Source organism: Rhagoletis zephyria, unplaced genomic scaffold, assembly GCF_001687245.7.
Source record: "Rhagoletis zephyria isolate East Lansing unplaced genomic scaffold, Rhagoletis_zephyria_1.1 Rzeph_scaffold_00393, whole genome shotgun sequence".
Lineage (NCBI taxonomy): Eukaryota > Metazoa > Arthropoda > Insecta > Diptera > Tephritidae > Rhagoletis > Rhagoletis zephyria.
This window is the reverse complement of record NW_016157477.1, coordinates 20,532-37,436: the sequence shown is the minus strand read 5'-3', so window position 1 is coordinate 37,436 and position 16,905 is coordinate 20,532. Positions and strand designations below refer to the sequence as shown.

The 16,905-nt window shown below is 37.5% G+C and overlaps 1 protein-coding gene across 1 annotated transcript in view; it reads left to right on the top strand.

Moving 5' to 3' along the window:
- The window catches only part of Tmtc3 (Transmembrane O-mannosyltransferase targeting cadherins 3), a 28,045-nt gene extending 11,528 nt beyond the window's left edge, over positions 1–16,517 (top strand). Inside the window, exons 5-6 of the mRNA XM_017611298.1 lie at positions 14,277–14,564; positions 14,706–16,517. Of these exons, the coding sequence (XP_017466787.1) occupies positions 14,277–14,564; positions 14,706–16,117 (1,700 nt within the window). The 3' untranslated portion in view covers positions 16,118–16,517. The remainder of the gene's footprint in view (positions 1–14,276; positions 14,565–14,705) is intronic.
- The last annotated feature ends 388 nt before the right edge of the window (positions 16,518–16,905 follow it).

The following is a 16,905-nucleotide window of genomic DNA, read 5'->3' as shown; positions in this document are numbered from 1 at the left end:
GATTTGTACATTTTGGCAGTTACAGAGTAGTGTTGTTTGCAAATTCTTTTACTGAGCTGAACACAAATTTCTAAAGAACACCACTCTATGACTGCCAAAATATACAAATTTGTACAAATGTACCAATCGTGTGACACTGTCTTTAGCCCAGTACCACATCCGACAGCTTCAAAATCAAAAAGGAATAGGAACGACAATATAAGCCTGTTCCCGCATTCCATGATTTAGTGAGAAATTGTTCGCAAAATATATGATAAATGTGTGAAAGGAAACGAATTCGGACTATTTCGGACTATATTCTGGAGTACGGGAACAGGCTAGTTTTCTGTAGCTAACAGTGATACCATATGCAGATTAAAGGTGGTATGTTCAATGAAAGGAAACAAACTTAATCGATGATATTTTTTGTTGTTTGTGTGAAATATTTTATTTTTATTAGTATTTTTATTTTAATCAAAATATGTTGAAATAAAAGTGAAACTAAAAAAAAATTTGCCATTTCGCCATTTCGTTTGCTTCCTTATTTCTCTGCATGCAATTGTTTTGTTTGCGCTAGCTATCGAGAACGCTAGCAGAGTAAAGTTACCGCTCGCGAAATGTTTCCGACTTGTTGTTGTTGTAGCAGCTCTCAACCCCGCTCAGATCGGCTTGTCCAACAACCGGTTGTCGTCAGGCTCAGCATGCCCGTAGCTTCGTCCACTGTGTCCGGTTGGTCCCCGGCGACCACACGGGCGCTGGATAGTTTAGAACCGGCCCACAGTTTGGTAACGGACCCTGAAACTGGAGATCAATTCATACTTACATTGTTGTAGCGGCTACAACAACCCCGCCCATATCAGTTAGTATCTCAGTCGTTGTCGTCAAGCTCAACTAACGGAAGACCTAAGAAGCGTGCAGCCTCTATAGCAGGCATGCCCAACGCCGGCAGAACTCTGTAAGCAAGTGCCTTGCGCTGGCAGAATTCTATAGGAAAGTGCCCTGCGCTGGCCACGGCTGCTCTATAGGGTCTGTCCACAGGGACAGAGGCGTCAGTTGCGTGGGGTTTTCCGGGCATACGAAGAGATGTTTCGAGTCGTGGGGCGTCTCTCCGCATTCCGGACACTCATTGGGCACATCTGCATGTAGTCTGCTGATATATGAGTTCAACCTGCTGCAGTAGCCAGAGCGAAGTTGTGGTGCGAGTCTCCCGAGGCAGACGAAGTGCTGTCTCGTCCATGTCAGGTGGTTGTGTGCCTAGAACGGCATTTACAGGTCTGGTGTCTACGTAACTTGAGACTGACTCCCTGTGAATGCCACTCAGGGCCAGTTGATATGCTGACGCGTCCAGAGGTTTCGTCAGTTCGTATAGAATCTGCCTTCTGACTTGCCTTGGCGAGGGATCCTCTGCAAGCAAGTGTCTGTTCGAGTGTCCACGTCTGTGGCTCCCTGCTAAGAATTGCTTGCAGAGCATTGTGTTGGGCTCCCTTATGGGGAGCATTTGCTCCTCGTCATGTGGGTGATGTTCTGGCGACATCAGACGACATCTGGTCGCTGTCCGAAGTGCTGTCTTTTGTGCTGTGTGCAGCTTTATCCACTGCGCCCTACTGGGCCCGGCGACCACACTGGTGCTGCGTGATGTTGCCAGCGACGTTTCTTTGTCTTTGCCCCAGGTACTACCGGTTAGCGACTTGAGGACCTTGTTGCGGCTCTGTACTTTGTTGACAATTGGGGTTGTGTACGCAGAGGAGGAGAGCAGACTGTCGAAGGTTACTCCGACTATCTTCGGATTGTTCACCGTCGGAATTGGTTCGTCATCAACGTGAATACCCAGCGCTAGTTTGACCACCTTCGTCCAGGTGGTAAACAAGGTCGCTGAGGATTTTCTTGGGGAGAGGTTTGGGCTCCTAGCAGTGAAGAAGCGAGAGAGCTCGGAGAGATACCCGTTTACTTTTGAGTACAAGTCATCAATTCTACCCGAACTTCACCGCAAGTGAAAACAAGAGGCGCGCTTGTTGTTGGCAGTTTGTGCAGCCTTCTTCTCACTCGACGTTTGGCTTTATCCGCCGGAGGACGCAGTGTAAACTACTGGCTAAAATAGCTCGCGCATCGCTGCTGATCCGACGAAGCGCGGTCGCCGAAAGATATTTCGACTATGTCGTCGCGCTTTAGCGGATTGGACAGTGACCTCACGGTTGACCAAAGCTTACTCACACTAGAGGGGGAGTTGCAAGTCTTCAGATGCTCTTCCCACTTTTTCTGTTTATGTTCACAAGCTGTCGCATCTCCCTATTGAGATCCCTGATTCGGGGACTTCCGGGACCTGACGAAGGTTGTCACGCTCATCGGCTAAAGCAGCCGCTTCAGCAGGAAAGTTCGGACGGGGATCCGTTATACATCCTGCTAGTACGAAGCGAGCTGCCATGGCAGTGAAATCACTGCAAAACTTACGTTCACCTAAGTGAGCGTCTGTTGGTGTGGGGTGGGCAGCTAAGTTGCTTTCAGTAAATGCGTCGTTGTTCATTGTGCAGAATGTTGAATCCATACGGTTTTTACTCTGAGGAGCGCACCTATTTCAGCGTGATATCCTGTCCGGCAGCTGGTGACAGTGGGTATATAAACGTTAAATATTTCAAGCTCGACATCGCCTGACCGTATAGTAATACCCTGCGGTCGATATGTCCTTCAATGAGACGATACTGCACGGTGTGGTGCGTGATGAACGCTAGACCACCACCATTATCTCGCTTGCGATCTCGACAGTGCAGATTAGGGGTGTTTTCGAAATCTTACAAAGCTGTTGCACGTAGCGCGGATTGCATAACATGCAAACACAAAACAACAAAATACATGGGAAACAACATTTCCTATCGCCGCAAAATATGCGACTCTGTGCTAGCTGTTTTGTTGGAATTGCTACATGTTTCTATCATTCCTCTCATCTAGCTTACTTAAGTTTTTTTTTTGCTGTATCATGTTCAGATCAGCGTTGCCAGAAAAAAACATTTCGTTTGTAAAAAAAAGGACTAAATAATACTTCCCAGCAATTTAAATGGAAAATGATTTCTTATTTTCTGTCAATTTCCATATGAATTTCAAAAAATTTAAATCATTTTTACTTAAATAGTTTTCGTGAAATTGGTTGTAAAATAGTACCTAAAATGAAGAGCTAATTTATTTTTAAGTTGACAATTTATTGACGTAATGTTGTTTTTACATTTTTCGCAAATTTAATAAAAACAAAGAATTTAAGTGCAGGAAAAAACGTTTAAAACCAAAATTAGGTGCATATATTTTTAATTCGTATCTATGGCACTTCCCAGTAGATAATTTCAGGGGTTAAAAGCCCTTCCGAAAGGCCTTCCTGAGAGTGAAGAGCCCTTCCACTCTACATTCCTTTCTCCTTTCTTTTTTGTATGGAGTGGCACAAATTGAAGAGCTTCTTTCGCTACCCATGGAAATCCTTCCAGAAGGGCTTTTATAGGAGAGTACTTCAGAAGGCTTTTTGAAGTAGTTCTTTTAAAGTTGTTTCTTTAATTTATAAAAATCATATATCTTTGCTTAAGGTTCATATCAAATATGTAATATTACAACTAAAATTAAGATTTATGCTTACGCGTACATTGTAAATGGATAGGCATTTCTAGAAGGCATGCAAGGAAGCACTTTTCAGCCCTTCTTGGTTAGGCCTCTTAGAATGGCTTTACTTAAGAAGGCCTACCTAAAGGTGGGCAGCTTCGACAGAGAATTTTTGTAGTGTGCGTGCAATCGATGTCACTGTGTGCGTGCGAACAAGTCGTGTGGTTGAATGAAGCTTTCGCTGCCTTCTAAAGCAGAGCGTGTAACGCTTTTTATATCAGCCGCCGCTATCTTTCCAAGTTCTAACGACATTCATACTTTTGTTGTATATTCCTATTGGTACACATGTACTTCCTCTCTTATAACGAATTGAAGTCAATCCAACAACAATAATAAAACCAGCAGACAAAAATGTAAATTAAGGCAGATGTTAAAGTTTTGCACTTATATATTTTTAATAACTTTTTGACCATTTTCACGAAAAAAAGAATTGTTAACACAATGTTCAGTATACTTTTGCATTTTTTAGTTCCTGGATGCAATTTGGCATACCTTATTTGTATCTCTGTAAAAATTCTGGAGGTATAGCCTCCTTGGTTTGCTTTCATAGCTCATGTACTCCATTGGACGGACTTGGATACTTAGTAAGCTGTGCTTTTAGTTGATTTCGCAAATTTTCGACGAGATTCATATCCGCGGATTGTGGAGGTCATTTCAAAATAGCAAATTTTTGCTTTTGCATCCAGTCTTTGCGAACATATGCAGTATGTTTTGGGTGATTTTTCAGCAGAAACTCTAATTTTTCGACTACATCTTGTAAATTTTGTTGAAATATGAACATATACTGTTCCTTACGCATAATGCGTACTAACGGACCAACAATATTTTCGAAATACAACCCCAAACTATTATTGACCGACCACTGTGATTCACAGTTCACAGGAAAAAGCAACAAGTCCAAGCGGTAGATGTTATAGCAGCTATTTCGGAGATCACCACATTTCCTCATCAGACTTCTTTTTTCTAGACTTCAGCAGCACACCCCGTGTTGCTAATTCATATTCCTTATTCAACCTACTGCTATCAAGTGCATCTGATTTGCCGATATTTAAACTTGACAGCGTGGTTGTTGTTGTCAATTCTATACATATGTTGTTGTCAATTCTATAAAGTCTACCGCGAAAAAAATATGGGCAAATTTGGTTTCTTTTTAACCGACTTCCAAAAAAGGAGGAGGTTATCAGTGCGTCGGAATATTTTTTTTTTATGTATGTTACCGCATAACTTTGGACCACGTCAACCGATTTCGATAATTCTTTTTGCGTCGGAAAGGTAGTGTCTCAGAGGTGGTCCCATAGTATATACATCTGGTTTAGATCCGATCATTGGATGAAATATATATGTATATATTTTTTTTTATCGTTTTTTTTTGCTAAAAATTACTTGTTATAATATAGTAAGCATAGGGCGGAAACATACTAGTGAGGGGATGTTTCTCCTGACAAGCTGTAGGTAATTTATTTTGTACAAAAGACACAAGGGGCGCTGTTTAGTACAGGGACATTTAGAACAAAATATGCCCCTGAAATCGTTTTATCAAAAAGGAAACGACCCAAAACATGCTTCATGGTTGGTTCAGAGCAACAAATGTGGCCAGGATACAATGCCCAAATTAATTCTATCATCTCATTCCGATTGAGAACTTTGAGAGTGGCATTAAGAGAAGATTGTGGCATTCTTTAGATTTCAAAATAAAGAGAAATTGTGGCATTCTTTCGATTTCAAAATAAAGAGAAATTGTGGTAGAAGACCCAGAAAGTATGGGGTGCTACTCCATCGGAAACCTGTCACAAAATAATATCATCCATTCCTAATGGAATAGGGAAACTTATGTACATATATAAATCCATGGAGGATATACTGGTTATTAGGAAACCCTAGACTAAATAAAGGAAAAACGGAACTTTTTGTTTTTGATGTATTTTGGAAGGAATTTCCGACATCCCTTGTCAAATTTGGTTTGGAAACAAACCGGTTTCGGCGTTGTGCCATCTTCAGTGTCATTTTTCGTTTTGTTTTTATATCGGAAAAAGTTCACATCTATTATTTTGACCAGTGAATTTTTGTTATCATAACTAAACTTTCCTTTAAAAATATGGAACTAAATGATAACAACATATTTTAGTTTAATGAATTAAAATGTTAATATAAAGATTTTTTTAAATTTCAAATGGTTTAAAGTTATTAAACAAAAACTGTGTACGCCTATTATTTTGTCCATAAGTGTATATACTTTTGTATGTTCAAGGGGCGTAAACTTCTGACTCGTTGTTGAATGTATGTAAAAGGGGAGCATGCAAGGCGAATTCATATAATTTAGTGTTGTTTCATCAGCTGTGAGTGGCGCTTGATTGTCAAAATTTTGTATTTCGCTAGTGAGTGAGTGTTTGTATTTCCTGACACCCTTTTCATTCGGGGAAGAAAAGCTGACATTTGACATTTGATTTATATAAGTTAACGAATAAGTTTTTCTCAATTGTGAAAATTTATATTTGAATAAGAGTAAAAGGATTTGTTGAACCAAGCGGGCGTATTTTATTAATTTATCCTACCTAACTTTATAGTGTTTTCAATTTAATAATGCCATAATAAATTACTTTGCTTGTGTGTATTTGTCCAAACACGACTATAACCTAGGGCTGCGACATCGCCTTCTTAAAATCGATATTTCAAGCATCGATGTTATACTCATATAAGTATCGAGGTTGATAAAACATCGGATGAAAACTATAGATATTTAAAACATCGATATTTTTTATTTTAATATTTCGCTGTTTGAAAGTGTAAAATGATTGAGTGAAACTTCTTCAGCACTATATACACAATAATATGCAAAAACAGTAAGTTAACTTAAAGCGTGGATAATAAACGAAAAATTAGATATAAATCATCACATCACATCTATAGAAGCAGAAAGAAGATTTTAAGGCCAGAAATAAATAGCCAAAACAAAAAGAAACATGAGAATTGACGAGAAACCTCGAGCCAATAAATCGATGTTGTACTAATTTCCGGAAGTAAAAATCGATGCTTTGGGCACTCGATTTTGTCTCAAAACATCGATTACTTGCAAAAATCGATTCGATGTCGCAGATAACCACACAAAGTTTGATTTACTGGTCAATAAACCGGTGAGCAAGTAGCAGAATATTGCATAGAAAAATAAACAAATATCTACAACATGAATGATGGCACCTGCAAGATACATTTGTAGTGCATGCACCGATGTACATAATTAATAGTTTGCTACCCAAAAAATGTTGAGGCATCAATTCTAAGGACATAAAAAAAATTGCAGCTGAAGTAATGAAAAATAAAATTTGTGATAAATGCAAAAGCAGGGACCGTAACTATTATGCTTTTTTTTTCAAAAGAGTCGATAAATAATAGTTATTTTTTTCACCGATAAGTTTTAAGTCAAAATTAAAAGTTAAAACTTGACTTTAATTTTGCGGTCAAATATAAAAGCTAAACTTTGACTTTTATTTTTTCAGTCATATATAAACGTTAGAATATGACTTCCTTTTTCGGCGAAAAATAAAAGTTAAAATTTTACTCTTATTTTTTCAGTCAAATATAGAATTCAACACTTTCCTTTAATTTTTTCAAAAAGTTAAAAGGTGACTTATATTTTCGATCAAAAATAAAAGTTAAAATTTCATTGCCAAATATTATAGTTATTTGATTGAAAGCGTTTAAGTTGTTGCTTCTTATAAACAAGACAAAATAATCATGTTGGTGACCTGAGTCGATCTAGCCATGACCGTCTGTCTGTATGTATGCATGTATGGCTTGTTTGGCTAACAAGCATTTCATTGCTATATACAAATGTTTAAAATACCAAATATATCCGACTGACTTTTTGAATTTGAAATTTCGAAAATAACTATTATTTTCGGTCCCTGTGCAATAGTGATGCCAGCATAATTGTCTCCGATGTTCTGGAAGCCGATAACCCTAATGACCAGTTCACTGCCTCAAAACTGGAGAACGTAGTCAAGAAGTATCTTACACCGTTTAACAAGCAAACAAGTAATTTTTAGGCAAAAAACAAAAACGACTTCGATTCTCATATAAAAGTTTAAGATTACCGTTATTTTCTTCATGATTCAATGATCGTATCTATACCAAATTAGTGAGGTAGCACATTTCCTTTAAAGAAAGAGTTACATAAATCGGTTAACGAGGTCAAAAGTTATGCGGTAACATAACTACATAAAAGAAAAAAAATAAATAAAAATAAACCATATTCTGACGAATTGATAACCTCCTCCTTTCTTGAAGTCGGTTAAAAAACTCTGGGCATCATTAAATCTGAGCTTAAGAGTATTTCTAAACAAAATCTGACCGAACAGTGTACCAAACTGGACAAAAGAATTAGTGCTGTGGAGAAAAAGCGCGAACAGAATGTTATCGCCCTCAATGTTCCCGATTTGAGAAAGCAAGAGCTTGCCTGGGCTTGAATTGGTTGCCCAGAAGATGGTAAAACTCGCCCTTTGCTGATTGATACATCGTCGGTTGTTGATGCTAAGAGAATTCTCAGAACCAAACCTATAAGCAACAGAGACAACGTACATTTTAAACCTGATCTGACTCGCTCTCAGCAAACCCATCTAAATAATTTACCAAATAAGTAAGAGGTTCTTAAAAATAATGGTGAAGCCAAGAAGACAATCAAATACATCAATTGTATTCCATGGTTTGTGAATGTGTCTGGACTTCGCGGGTACAAGGAAAAGCACAAAAATCAAACAAGATCTGCAAGTTTCCTACCAGAACGTAAGAGGACTGAGAACTACACACTTAACCCTCTAACACTTAGAGTGCTGCAGGGCACTTATTACAAAAGCTCTCTAAACATTTTGGTGAAAAATTTTTTGAATCCAAATTGTTTTTAATTTTTTCACCCATGCTTCTAATTGTTTTCACCTAAAAGCTTTCAAAGCTCTTTCTCTTCGTTTAGAGTTTATGACAGCGTTGCCGTTTGGCTACAATTGTAGCAAAAGCGTTACATTTAAAATGAAAATGATAAATAAATTATGAAATGGCTACATTTTCGTTAAGGATACAGCTTCAAACACTTTTTCGCATATTCAAAAAAGAAAGAGACCGTATATGCCAAAAAAATAGAAGTGTGATGGTTAGGGATGCTGCGATGCCACTGATATAATCTTATTATCTATACTTTTGTTTCGATACTGGGTAAATCGGTATTCGATACTAGCGGCACGATACTATTGATACCCATATGGGTATTTTCTTTTGATACCGCTTAATGTATCATTATAGCGTCAATATCAATATCAACTTCATAAAATCCATATTGTTCCTATAATTATATTTAACTATATATATATTAGTGACTGTTATCGTTCGCGCGATATTTTATTTCCTATGCCCATTTGATACTGGTATCGATACATTTATGGAGTCGTTATATATTCAAACTGTATAAACACAGTAAAGTAAAGTATGGAATCACATTACCAAGATTGAAAAAATCTCGGTTAAGCTCAACGTTTGTTTGAAGAATCTGAAATTTTCGGGCATACAACAAATTTAAAGAAACATTTACCTACTGATGACACATTATATTAATTTATTCCATTAAGTGCGTTTCCTGATTCCTGACACAACGCCATAGTTTTCGCGCTTAGCTTTTTTCATATGATGAAAACGAGCAATTTTTATCTATGGTTTATTGCGAACTGCAGTTGAAGATTTCTTATTAATTTTCATTAAACGCCATTATTAATATTATGCCAAACATTTTTTGTATCAAAACGATAACATAACACAAACGGCAATAACGCAAATTTGTATTATTTCCCAATTGAATGTGAAATAATACAAATTTGCTTTATTTCATTTCTCGTCGGGCAATAAGACCAACTTTTAAACTTAACAATTGAGTAATAAAGCAAAATAGTGCACATAGGCAGTAGTGTTGCCAAATTTTTTTCCAGCCATACGGGACAAAGCATAATTTGTCCAAAAAATACGGGATTTACAAACATTTATTGGAACAAATAAGAAATAATGGATTTGCTTTAAAATCCCAACTACGAACCATATTTTAACAAAGGTGGTCCATTTCAACGAAGTGTTGCTTAGATTAGTTATAAGCTTATGATAAATTTCGTTTATTCCATGGCAACCCTTTTTAATTTATACATAAATATGTATATGGTGTTGCGCATTTTCTTCCATTTAAGAGTCAGTTTTCTTCATGCATTATAGGGAAGAAAATTCGCAATAACCTCCACAAAAAAAAAAAAAAAAAATTATAAACAAGTATAAGTTCGGGCCCAGCCGAACATTAGATACCCGACGCAAGTATTAAATATAGTTTTTTCACCTTTCCGAAAACTACCGCTACGTGATTTCAAAGATCTTCGATAAACTTATACAGTTATATGTGGGCGGTATCACGCCCATCTTCCAAAATTCAATAATAATGTCACTTATCTTCAAGGCATTGTTGTTATTATAAATTTAGCGTAAATTAGCGTCCTTAAATTTCGAAATATCGAAGTTTCAAGCATTTCTGAAATTTACCGTTATATAAAAAGTGGGCGTAATTTTAGTCCGATTTCAATAATTGTCAGCGTTTTGCTTTTATGTGGAAAGCACAATAATCATTCCGAGTTTGGTACATATTGCTCAAACGGTTACCGAGATACACATACGTGGTCATAAGTGGGACGTGTCACGCCCATTTTCCAAAATTTTATCATAAACGTATTTCTTGGTGAAGAATTATTGCAAACATAAATTTTGAATAAATTAGCTTCGGTATTTACTGACTTATCGAAGATTTCGCATTTCTCTAAATTACCGTTATATGGGATGTAGGAGTGGTTATTGTCCAATTTTTAAAATTTTCACTCATTTGGTATGTTATACCAAGGCCAACAAGCGTGCCAAGTTTGTGGGAAATTGGTGTAACGGTTACCGAGATATACACCCATAATGAATGATACGTGATTTTCCAAAAATGTATACCATTCTTATTTTCCGTCTAAAAATCATTGTAAATATCAATTTTGAGTGAATAGGCTTAAGAAGTTATTAAAATATCGCAGTTTTCGTATTTCTGAAAACTACCGTCATATGGGAGGTAGGCGTGGTTATTGTCCGATTTTGCCCATTTTCTATACCACCCGTCCTACGCTGAAAAGAAGTACACATACCAAATTTCGTTAAGATATCTAATTTTTTACTCGAGTTATCGTGTGCACAAACGCACAGACGGACACATGGACGGACAGACAGTCACCGCTCAATCTATTTCTTTTTTCATTCTGATCATTTATGTATACATTTGTCTATATCAATCTTGATTGGTTTTGCCTGTTACAAACAACCGCTATGTGAACAAAGTTACAAAAGCCTTGCGCATAAGTGCGCTCGGGTATAAAAATCAACTGTAATTTTTAGCTACTGCTGAACCCGCATGGCGTTAAGACGCCAAAATTCAGTTTAATATTTTAAACAGATGGCAACACTATTCACAAACCTTAATAAATATTGCAAATGTTTCAGGTAAATTCGTCCATCCCTTTTTTCATTTCCTCAAAATTCAAACCACCGTGCACCGCTAAAAAAGGCCCTAACTTCAAAAAATAAAACCATAATGCCCATTTAGAATGACGGCGCTGATTTGATGACCTTCAAATTAAAGATTATTTATTTATAAAAATTAACTCAAACTAATTTTTTCGGTATATTATGGGTTTATTCGAAAGAACATATATTCCCATTAGTTATGGAACCCGATTTCATCATGTGACTGTCTTCGCTGTAGCGCATCCTGTTAATCGAGTTCTCCAAGACCTTGTTGATGGTTTCTGGCTCTATCGTAAGAAATGCCGGACATACGCCTTAAAGGCCTGAATCGTTAATAGATTGTTCGCATTACATCGGTCCTTCACGGCATGGCACAAAAAAGTCTAAGGGCGTAAAATCGTGGCTCCGTGGGGGCCAATTGACTTCATCGAGACAGCTGATCACTCAAAATAAAAATCGAAAAGATGGCAACCCTAAAAAAATATTTTCAAACTAAAGTTTTATTAAAACTTTCTTTTGCCACTCATATTTTAATATTTGATTAAAATTGTGTAAAAGCTAAATAAATTAGGCTTTTCAAACAGGTGGCAACCTTCTGCGAAACATTTTCAAACTTAAATCTTTTAAAGCTCTTTCGTCTGATACTTTGATACATAATTCAATTGCCTGAAGAATTAAATTGAATTTAATTTTTTTATCACCTGGCAAGTCTCCTAAACAGTTCATATATAAATCCTCAAACCCATGAACGATTAAATCCCCTCTTTTAGTAATTTATTAAGAAGCAAAGCTTTTAATAACCATTTCGACTGACACCTATGGCAACCCTTTTGCACATCTGCAACCAAGCCTTTTAATTTTACACCTCATTTTTGAAAATCGAGCGAAGGATGGGGATATGATGGTATTGATTTATAAATAATCTCAACTTGATTTTTTAAAAGGTGGCCATTCTTTCCGGAAAATTAAAAGCCTACTGCACATCTACATATCAAGCCCTTTAATTTGATACCTAATTTTTTAAAATCAAACGAATGGTTCAGATCTGATGACCTGGACAAAAAGTCCTTTCGCGTATTATATATATAGATATAGTAAAATTCAACTTTTTGAACAGATGGCAACTTTTGTGAAAAGTAGTTTCGCGCTAAGATATTCGTAAATATTCTTCGTCTAACATTGCGATACATATTTTAATCAACTGATGAATTCAGTTGAACTATATTAAACATGTGGCAACTCCGCTAAATATAGTTCATATTTTAATAATTCATTTAACTTATTTAATAATTTGAATTTAATTTTTAAACAGGTGGCAACCCCCTTAACACGTACCTTCAAAAATATTTTGTGTGTTCAAACTAAAGTGTTCTTAATATTCTTTCGTTTCACATCATTATTTTGACATTTCATATAACTTCTGGATAAGTTAATTACATTCGACATTGCAAGAAGGTGGCAACCCTCTTCAAAATATTTTCAAACGGCCACCTTCTGAAGCCCCTTTCGTTATGCGCCCATATGTTGAAAAATATTTCTCCTAATTAATTTTCTCATTTCAAATTGAATTTAATTTTTTAAACCTCCTAAAGTTAAGTTAAGAAACAAATATTTTCAAAACCCTTTCCACTGATACCCATTTTGTAATAATTGATTTTTTTTAGATAATTTGAATGACATTTTTTAGAAGGTGGAAACTCTTAAAAAAAGTGAAACCTTATTGCATACCTGCAGTCCAATAGTTTTAATTTGACACCTTATTTTGGAAAATGAAACGAACGGTGATGTTATGACGGCATTGCTTATTATATAGTTTATATTCAATTGTTCTATTCTTTTGAACTTAATTTTTTAAAGGTGGCAACTCTTTTCGAAAAAGTTAAGCCTTATAGCACACCTAAAGTTAGAGCTCTTTGATTCGACACCTCACTTTTGAAAATCGAACGAACGCAATATTTTATCAGGTGGCAACTCTTTTCGAAAAAGTAAAACCTTATTGCACATCTACAGACAAAGCGCTTTAATTTGAGATCTCATTTTTGAAAATCGGGCGAACGGTACAGATCTTTTATGCTGCACAAAAAATCCCTTCGCGTATTATATACATATATAGATGTTTCTCTTACAGAGTTGAATGCAATAATGCGTGCTAATGCTAATGACCTACTCACAATAGACGCATAAAACCATTACCATGTTGAGTAGAAGTTTACAGGTTGAAAAGAATAACTAATAATAATTGTAGAAAATACGCCAGAAATACGCCTTTCGCAATAATGAACTGGTGGCATTACCGTTTAGAAATAAGAATAATAATAAAATGGCACCAGTTCACTTCTGAAACTGCTTTTTAATGTCCAAGTAATGGGAATTATTCCATATGGTGTTATTGTATCCACCCCACCCATCAATGTGAATTTATACAAGGTGGTGCTACTCTGAATGTCAAATAGATGTGTTTGTTGTAATATGAATTCGAAACACATCATTTTGACATTCAGAAGGACCGCGGCGAAAATCCAAATTCGCCAGTAACACCACCTTGTATAAAAAGGCAGCTGAATGTCAGAAAATAAAGCGAGAAAGCTGTTTTATTACTTCACCTGTTTATTGCGCCATGGTTTCATGCAAACATTTTACGGGTTTCTAGCAATGTTTTCAACATACTAAAAAGCATGCAGACGAAATTCATTCCGTCAGTAAACTGTTTTTATTACAAATAGTATAAATAAGCAATGAGAAATAAGGCGAAATTTGTTTTATTTCCAACCTTCATTGCCTGCCGAGGTGCGACCGCTGTAAGAAAAAAACGGTATCTAATTAAGGTGTTGCCGGGACCAGGGATCGAACCCAGGCCCTACGGAGTTATAGTACGCCCCTCTAACCAGTCACAGCAGCTGCCTGAAATGCTAAATTAGAGATAAATGCTATATCTCTCCAACCTTGTTTTCCAACACTGGCATAAATTCTGTCGCTAGCTAAATTTAAGAAGAAAATGAGTCATAACTTAGAAAATGAAATCTGCTTAGGCAGTTTTTTGCAGAGTTGCTACAACTCAACACCAATTGAAACTTGCCTCTTCTCTATTTCAGGTACCATTCCTTTAATCGAAGACTTTAGCGATGCACGCAATTTGGCGACTCTAGCCGCCTTCGCTTCGTTGGGCGCTATTACCTGGTATGCTTGCACAACCCGTAATTTAACTCGATCTCGCGTGCTTTTGATGAGTCTCGCCTGGCTGGCATTGCCATTTGTGCCCGCCTCCAATCTCTTCTTTCCAGTTGGCTTTGTAGTGGCCGAGCGTATACTCTACATGCCTTCTATGGGCTACTGTTTATTCGTGGCCTACGGATACGTACAATTAGAGAATTATCTGAACGGTAAANATGTGCCCGCCTCCAATCTCTTCTTTCCAGTTGGCTTTGTAGTGGCCGAGCGTATACTCTACATGCCTTCTATGGGCTACTGTCTATTCGTGGCCTACGGATACGTACAATTAGAGAATTATCTGAACGGTAAAGTGATCATGCGCCGTTTAATGCAACTGTCACTAAGTTTGTTGTTGCTCACGCATGCGCTCAAAACACATCACCGAAATATGGATTGGCGTACAGAGTACACGCTGTTCATGTCAGGAGTTCATGTAAATAGCAGAAATGCCAAACTCTTTAACAACGTTGGTCATGCGCTTGAAAATGAGCAACGTTATGCGGAGGCCTTGCTGTATTTCCAGCAAGCGGTGCAAATACAACCGGATGATATTGGCGCGCACATCAATGTTGGACGTACCTACAACAATATGCAGCAATACGATCAGGCCGAGGTGGCATATCGCAGGGCCAAGTCTTTATTTCCGCAAGTGAAACCCGGCGAAATTTACCAAGCACGCATAGCACCCAACCATTTGAATGTGTTTATAAATCTAGCACAACTTATTGCGCGTAATAGCACGCGACTTGAAGAGGCCGATCTGCTGTACCGCCAGGCAATCAGTATGCGCGCCGACTATGTACAAGCGTATATTAACCGCGGCGACATACTGATGAAATTGAATCGCACCGCACTGGCGCAAGAGGTCTACGAGAAGGCGTTATTGTACGACAGTGAGAATGCCGATATCTATTACAATTTGGGTGTTGTTTTCTTGGAGCAAGGTAAAAGTGCGCAGGCGCACGTCTACTTTAACAAAGCCATCGAATTGTATCCGGAACATGAACAAGCCCTACTCAATTCCGCCATACTTCTACAGGAGCACGGCGGTGCAGAAGCGCGTGAGTTGTCGCGTGCGCGCCTGTTCAAGGTGCTAAACAAGGATGCGAACAATGAGAAGGTCTATTTCAATTTGGGCATGCTGGCCATGGACGAATCGAATTTTGAAGAAGCAGAACAGTTTTTTAAGCGAGCAATACACCTGCGTGCTGATTTTCGCAGTGCACTTTTTAATTTGGCGCTACTCCTAGCCGATGCCAATCGGCCGTTGGACGCAATCCCGTACCTGAATCAGCTAATACGTCATCATCCCGAACACATTAAAGGTTTGATCCTGCTCGGTGACATTTACATAAATCACATGAAGGATCTAGATGCGGCTGAGCAATGCTATCGCAGTATACTTCGTTATGAACCGCACAACATACAGGGTCTACACAATTTGTGTGTAGTATTTGTGGAGCGCAAGAGGTTGGCGCGTGCCAATGCGTGTTTGCGTTTTGCCCATCATTTGGCGCCACATGAGGATTATATTCTTCGTCATTGGCAAATTGTACAGCAGCGCCTTCAGAAGATAACACAGTTACCTGAAACGTCGCTGGAGCGACAAATTGCCTATGCTGACTATCAACCGGACGAGTTTAAGGTGATAGCAACGAAAGTGGACAGAAAGGAATATGCAAGTTTACAAGAAGAAAATCAGCAAAGGCAACAACATCGGTAGAAGCAAGCAGCAGATAATTATAGATATATTATACTGAGTAAGTTTGAAGAATACATGTTTATTGATAATGCCATAGAATTGTCGTATTTAAGAGAGAGTTAAGATACTTAAATGTAGATATAAGTTTGAGTGTATTGTGTATGCGTTGTTGTGGGATTGGGGACCGTCTATAAAATTAGCAATTTGTACGATTTGATTTAAAGTGAACCATTTTTCTTATGATTCACCGCAGTTCATTTTCTTTAAGGTCGTAGGCCGAGATCTTTACATAAAGTTTTTAAATATCTACGTAAAATAAATACATATAAAGACAGGATAACTCATTTGATCATTCTCCAAAAAACAAAGCTCCAACTTCTTTATTTTCCTATTGATTACTTCATTTATTTACGGATATTTGTACATTCGTCTAATTTGGACTTTTTTTCTTTGTATTTTCGGTTTTAATGTGTAGATTTTGTTGCTATCAAAAGAACAAGAGTCATGAAATTTTCCCACACTTTATTTAAAAAAAATTTTCTTAAAATTTTAAGAGGTTTTGTCCAATTAGTCCATCAAATTGCTTGTTTGCTGTTGTTGTTGTTGTTGTAGCGGCTACAACAACCCCGCCCAGATCGGTTGGTATCTCAGTCGTTGTCGTCAAGTTCCACTAACGGCAACCCTAGGAAGCGTGCAGCTTCTGCGGGGTTTGCCCATAAGGACAAGGTCGTTAGGGATGTCGGGTTTGCCGGGCATGCGAAGAGATGTTTCGAGTCATGTGGGGTCTCTCCGCATGCCGGACATTCATT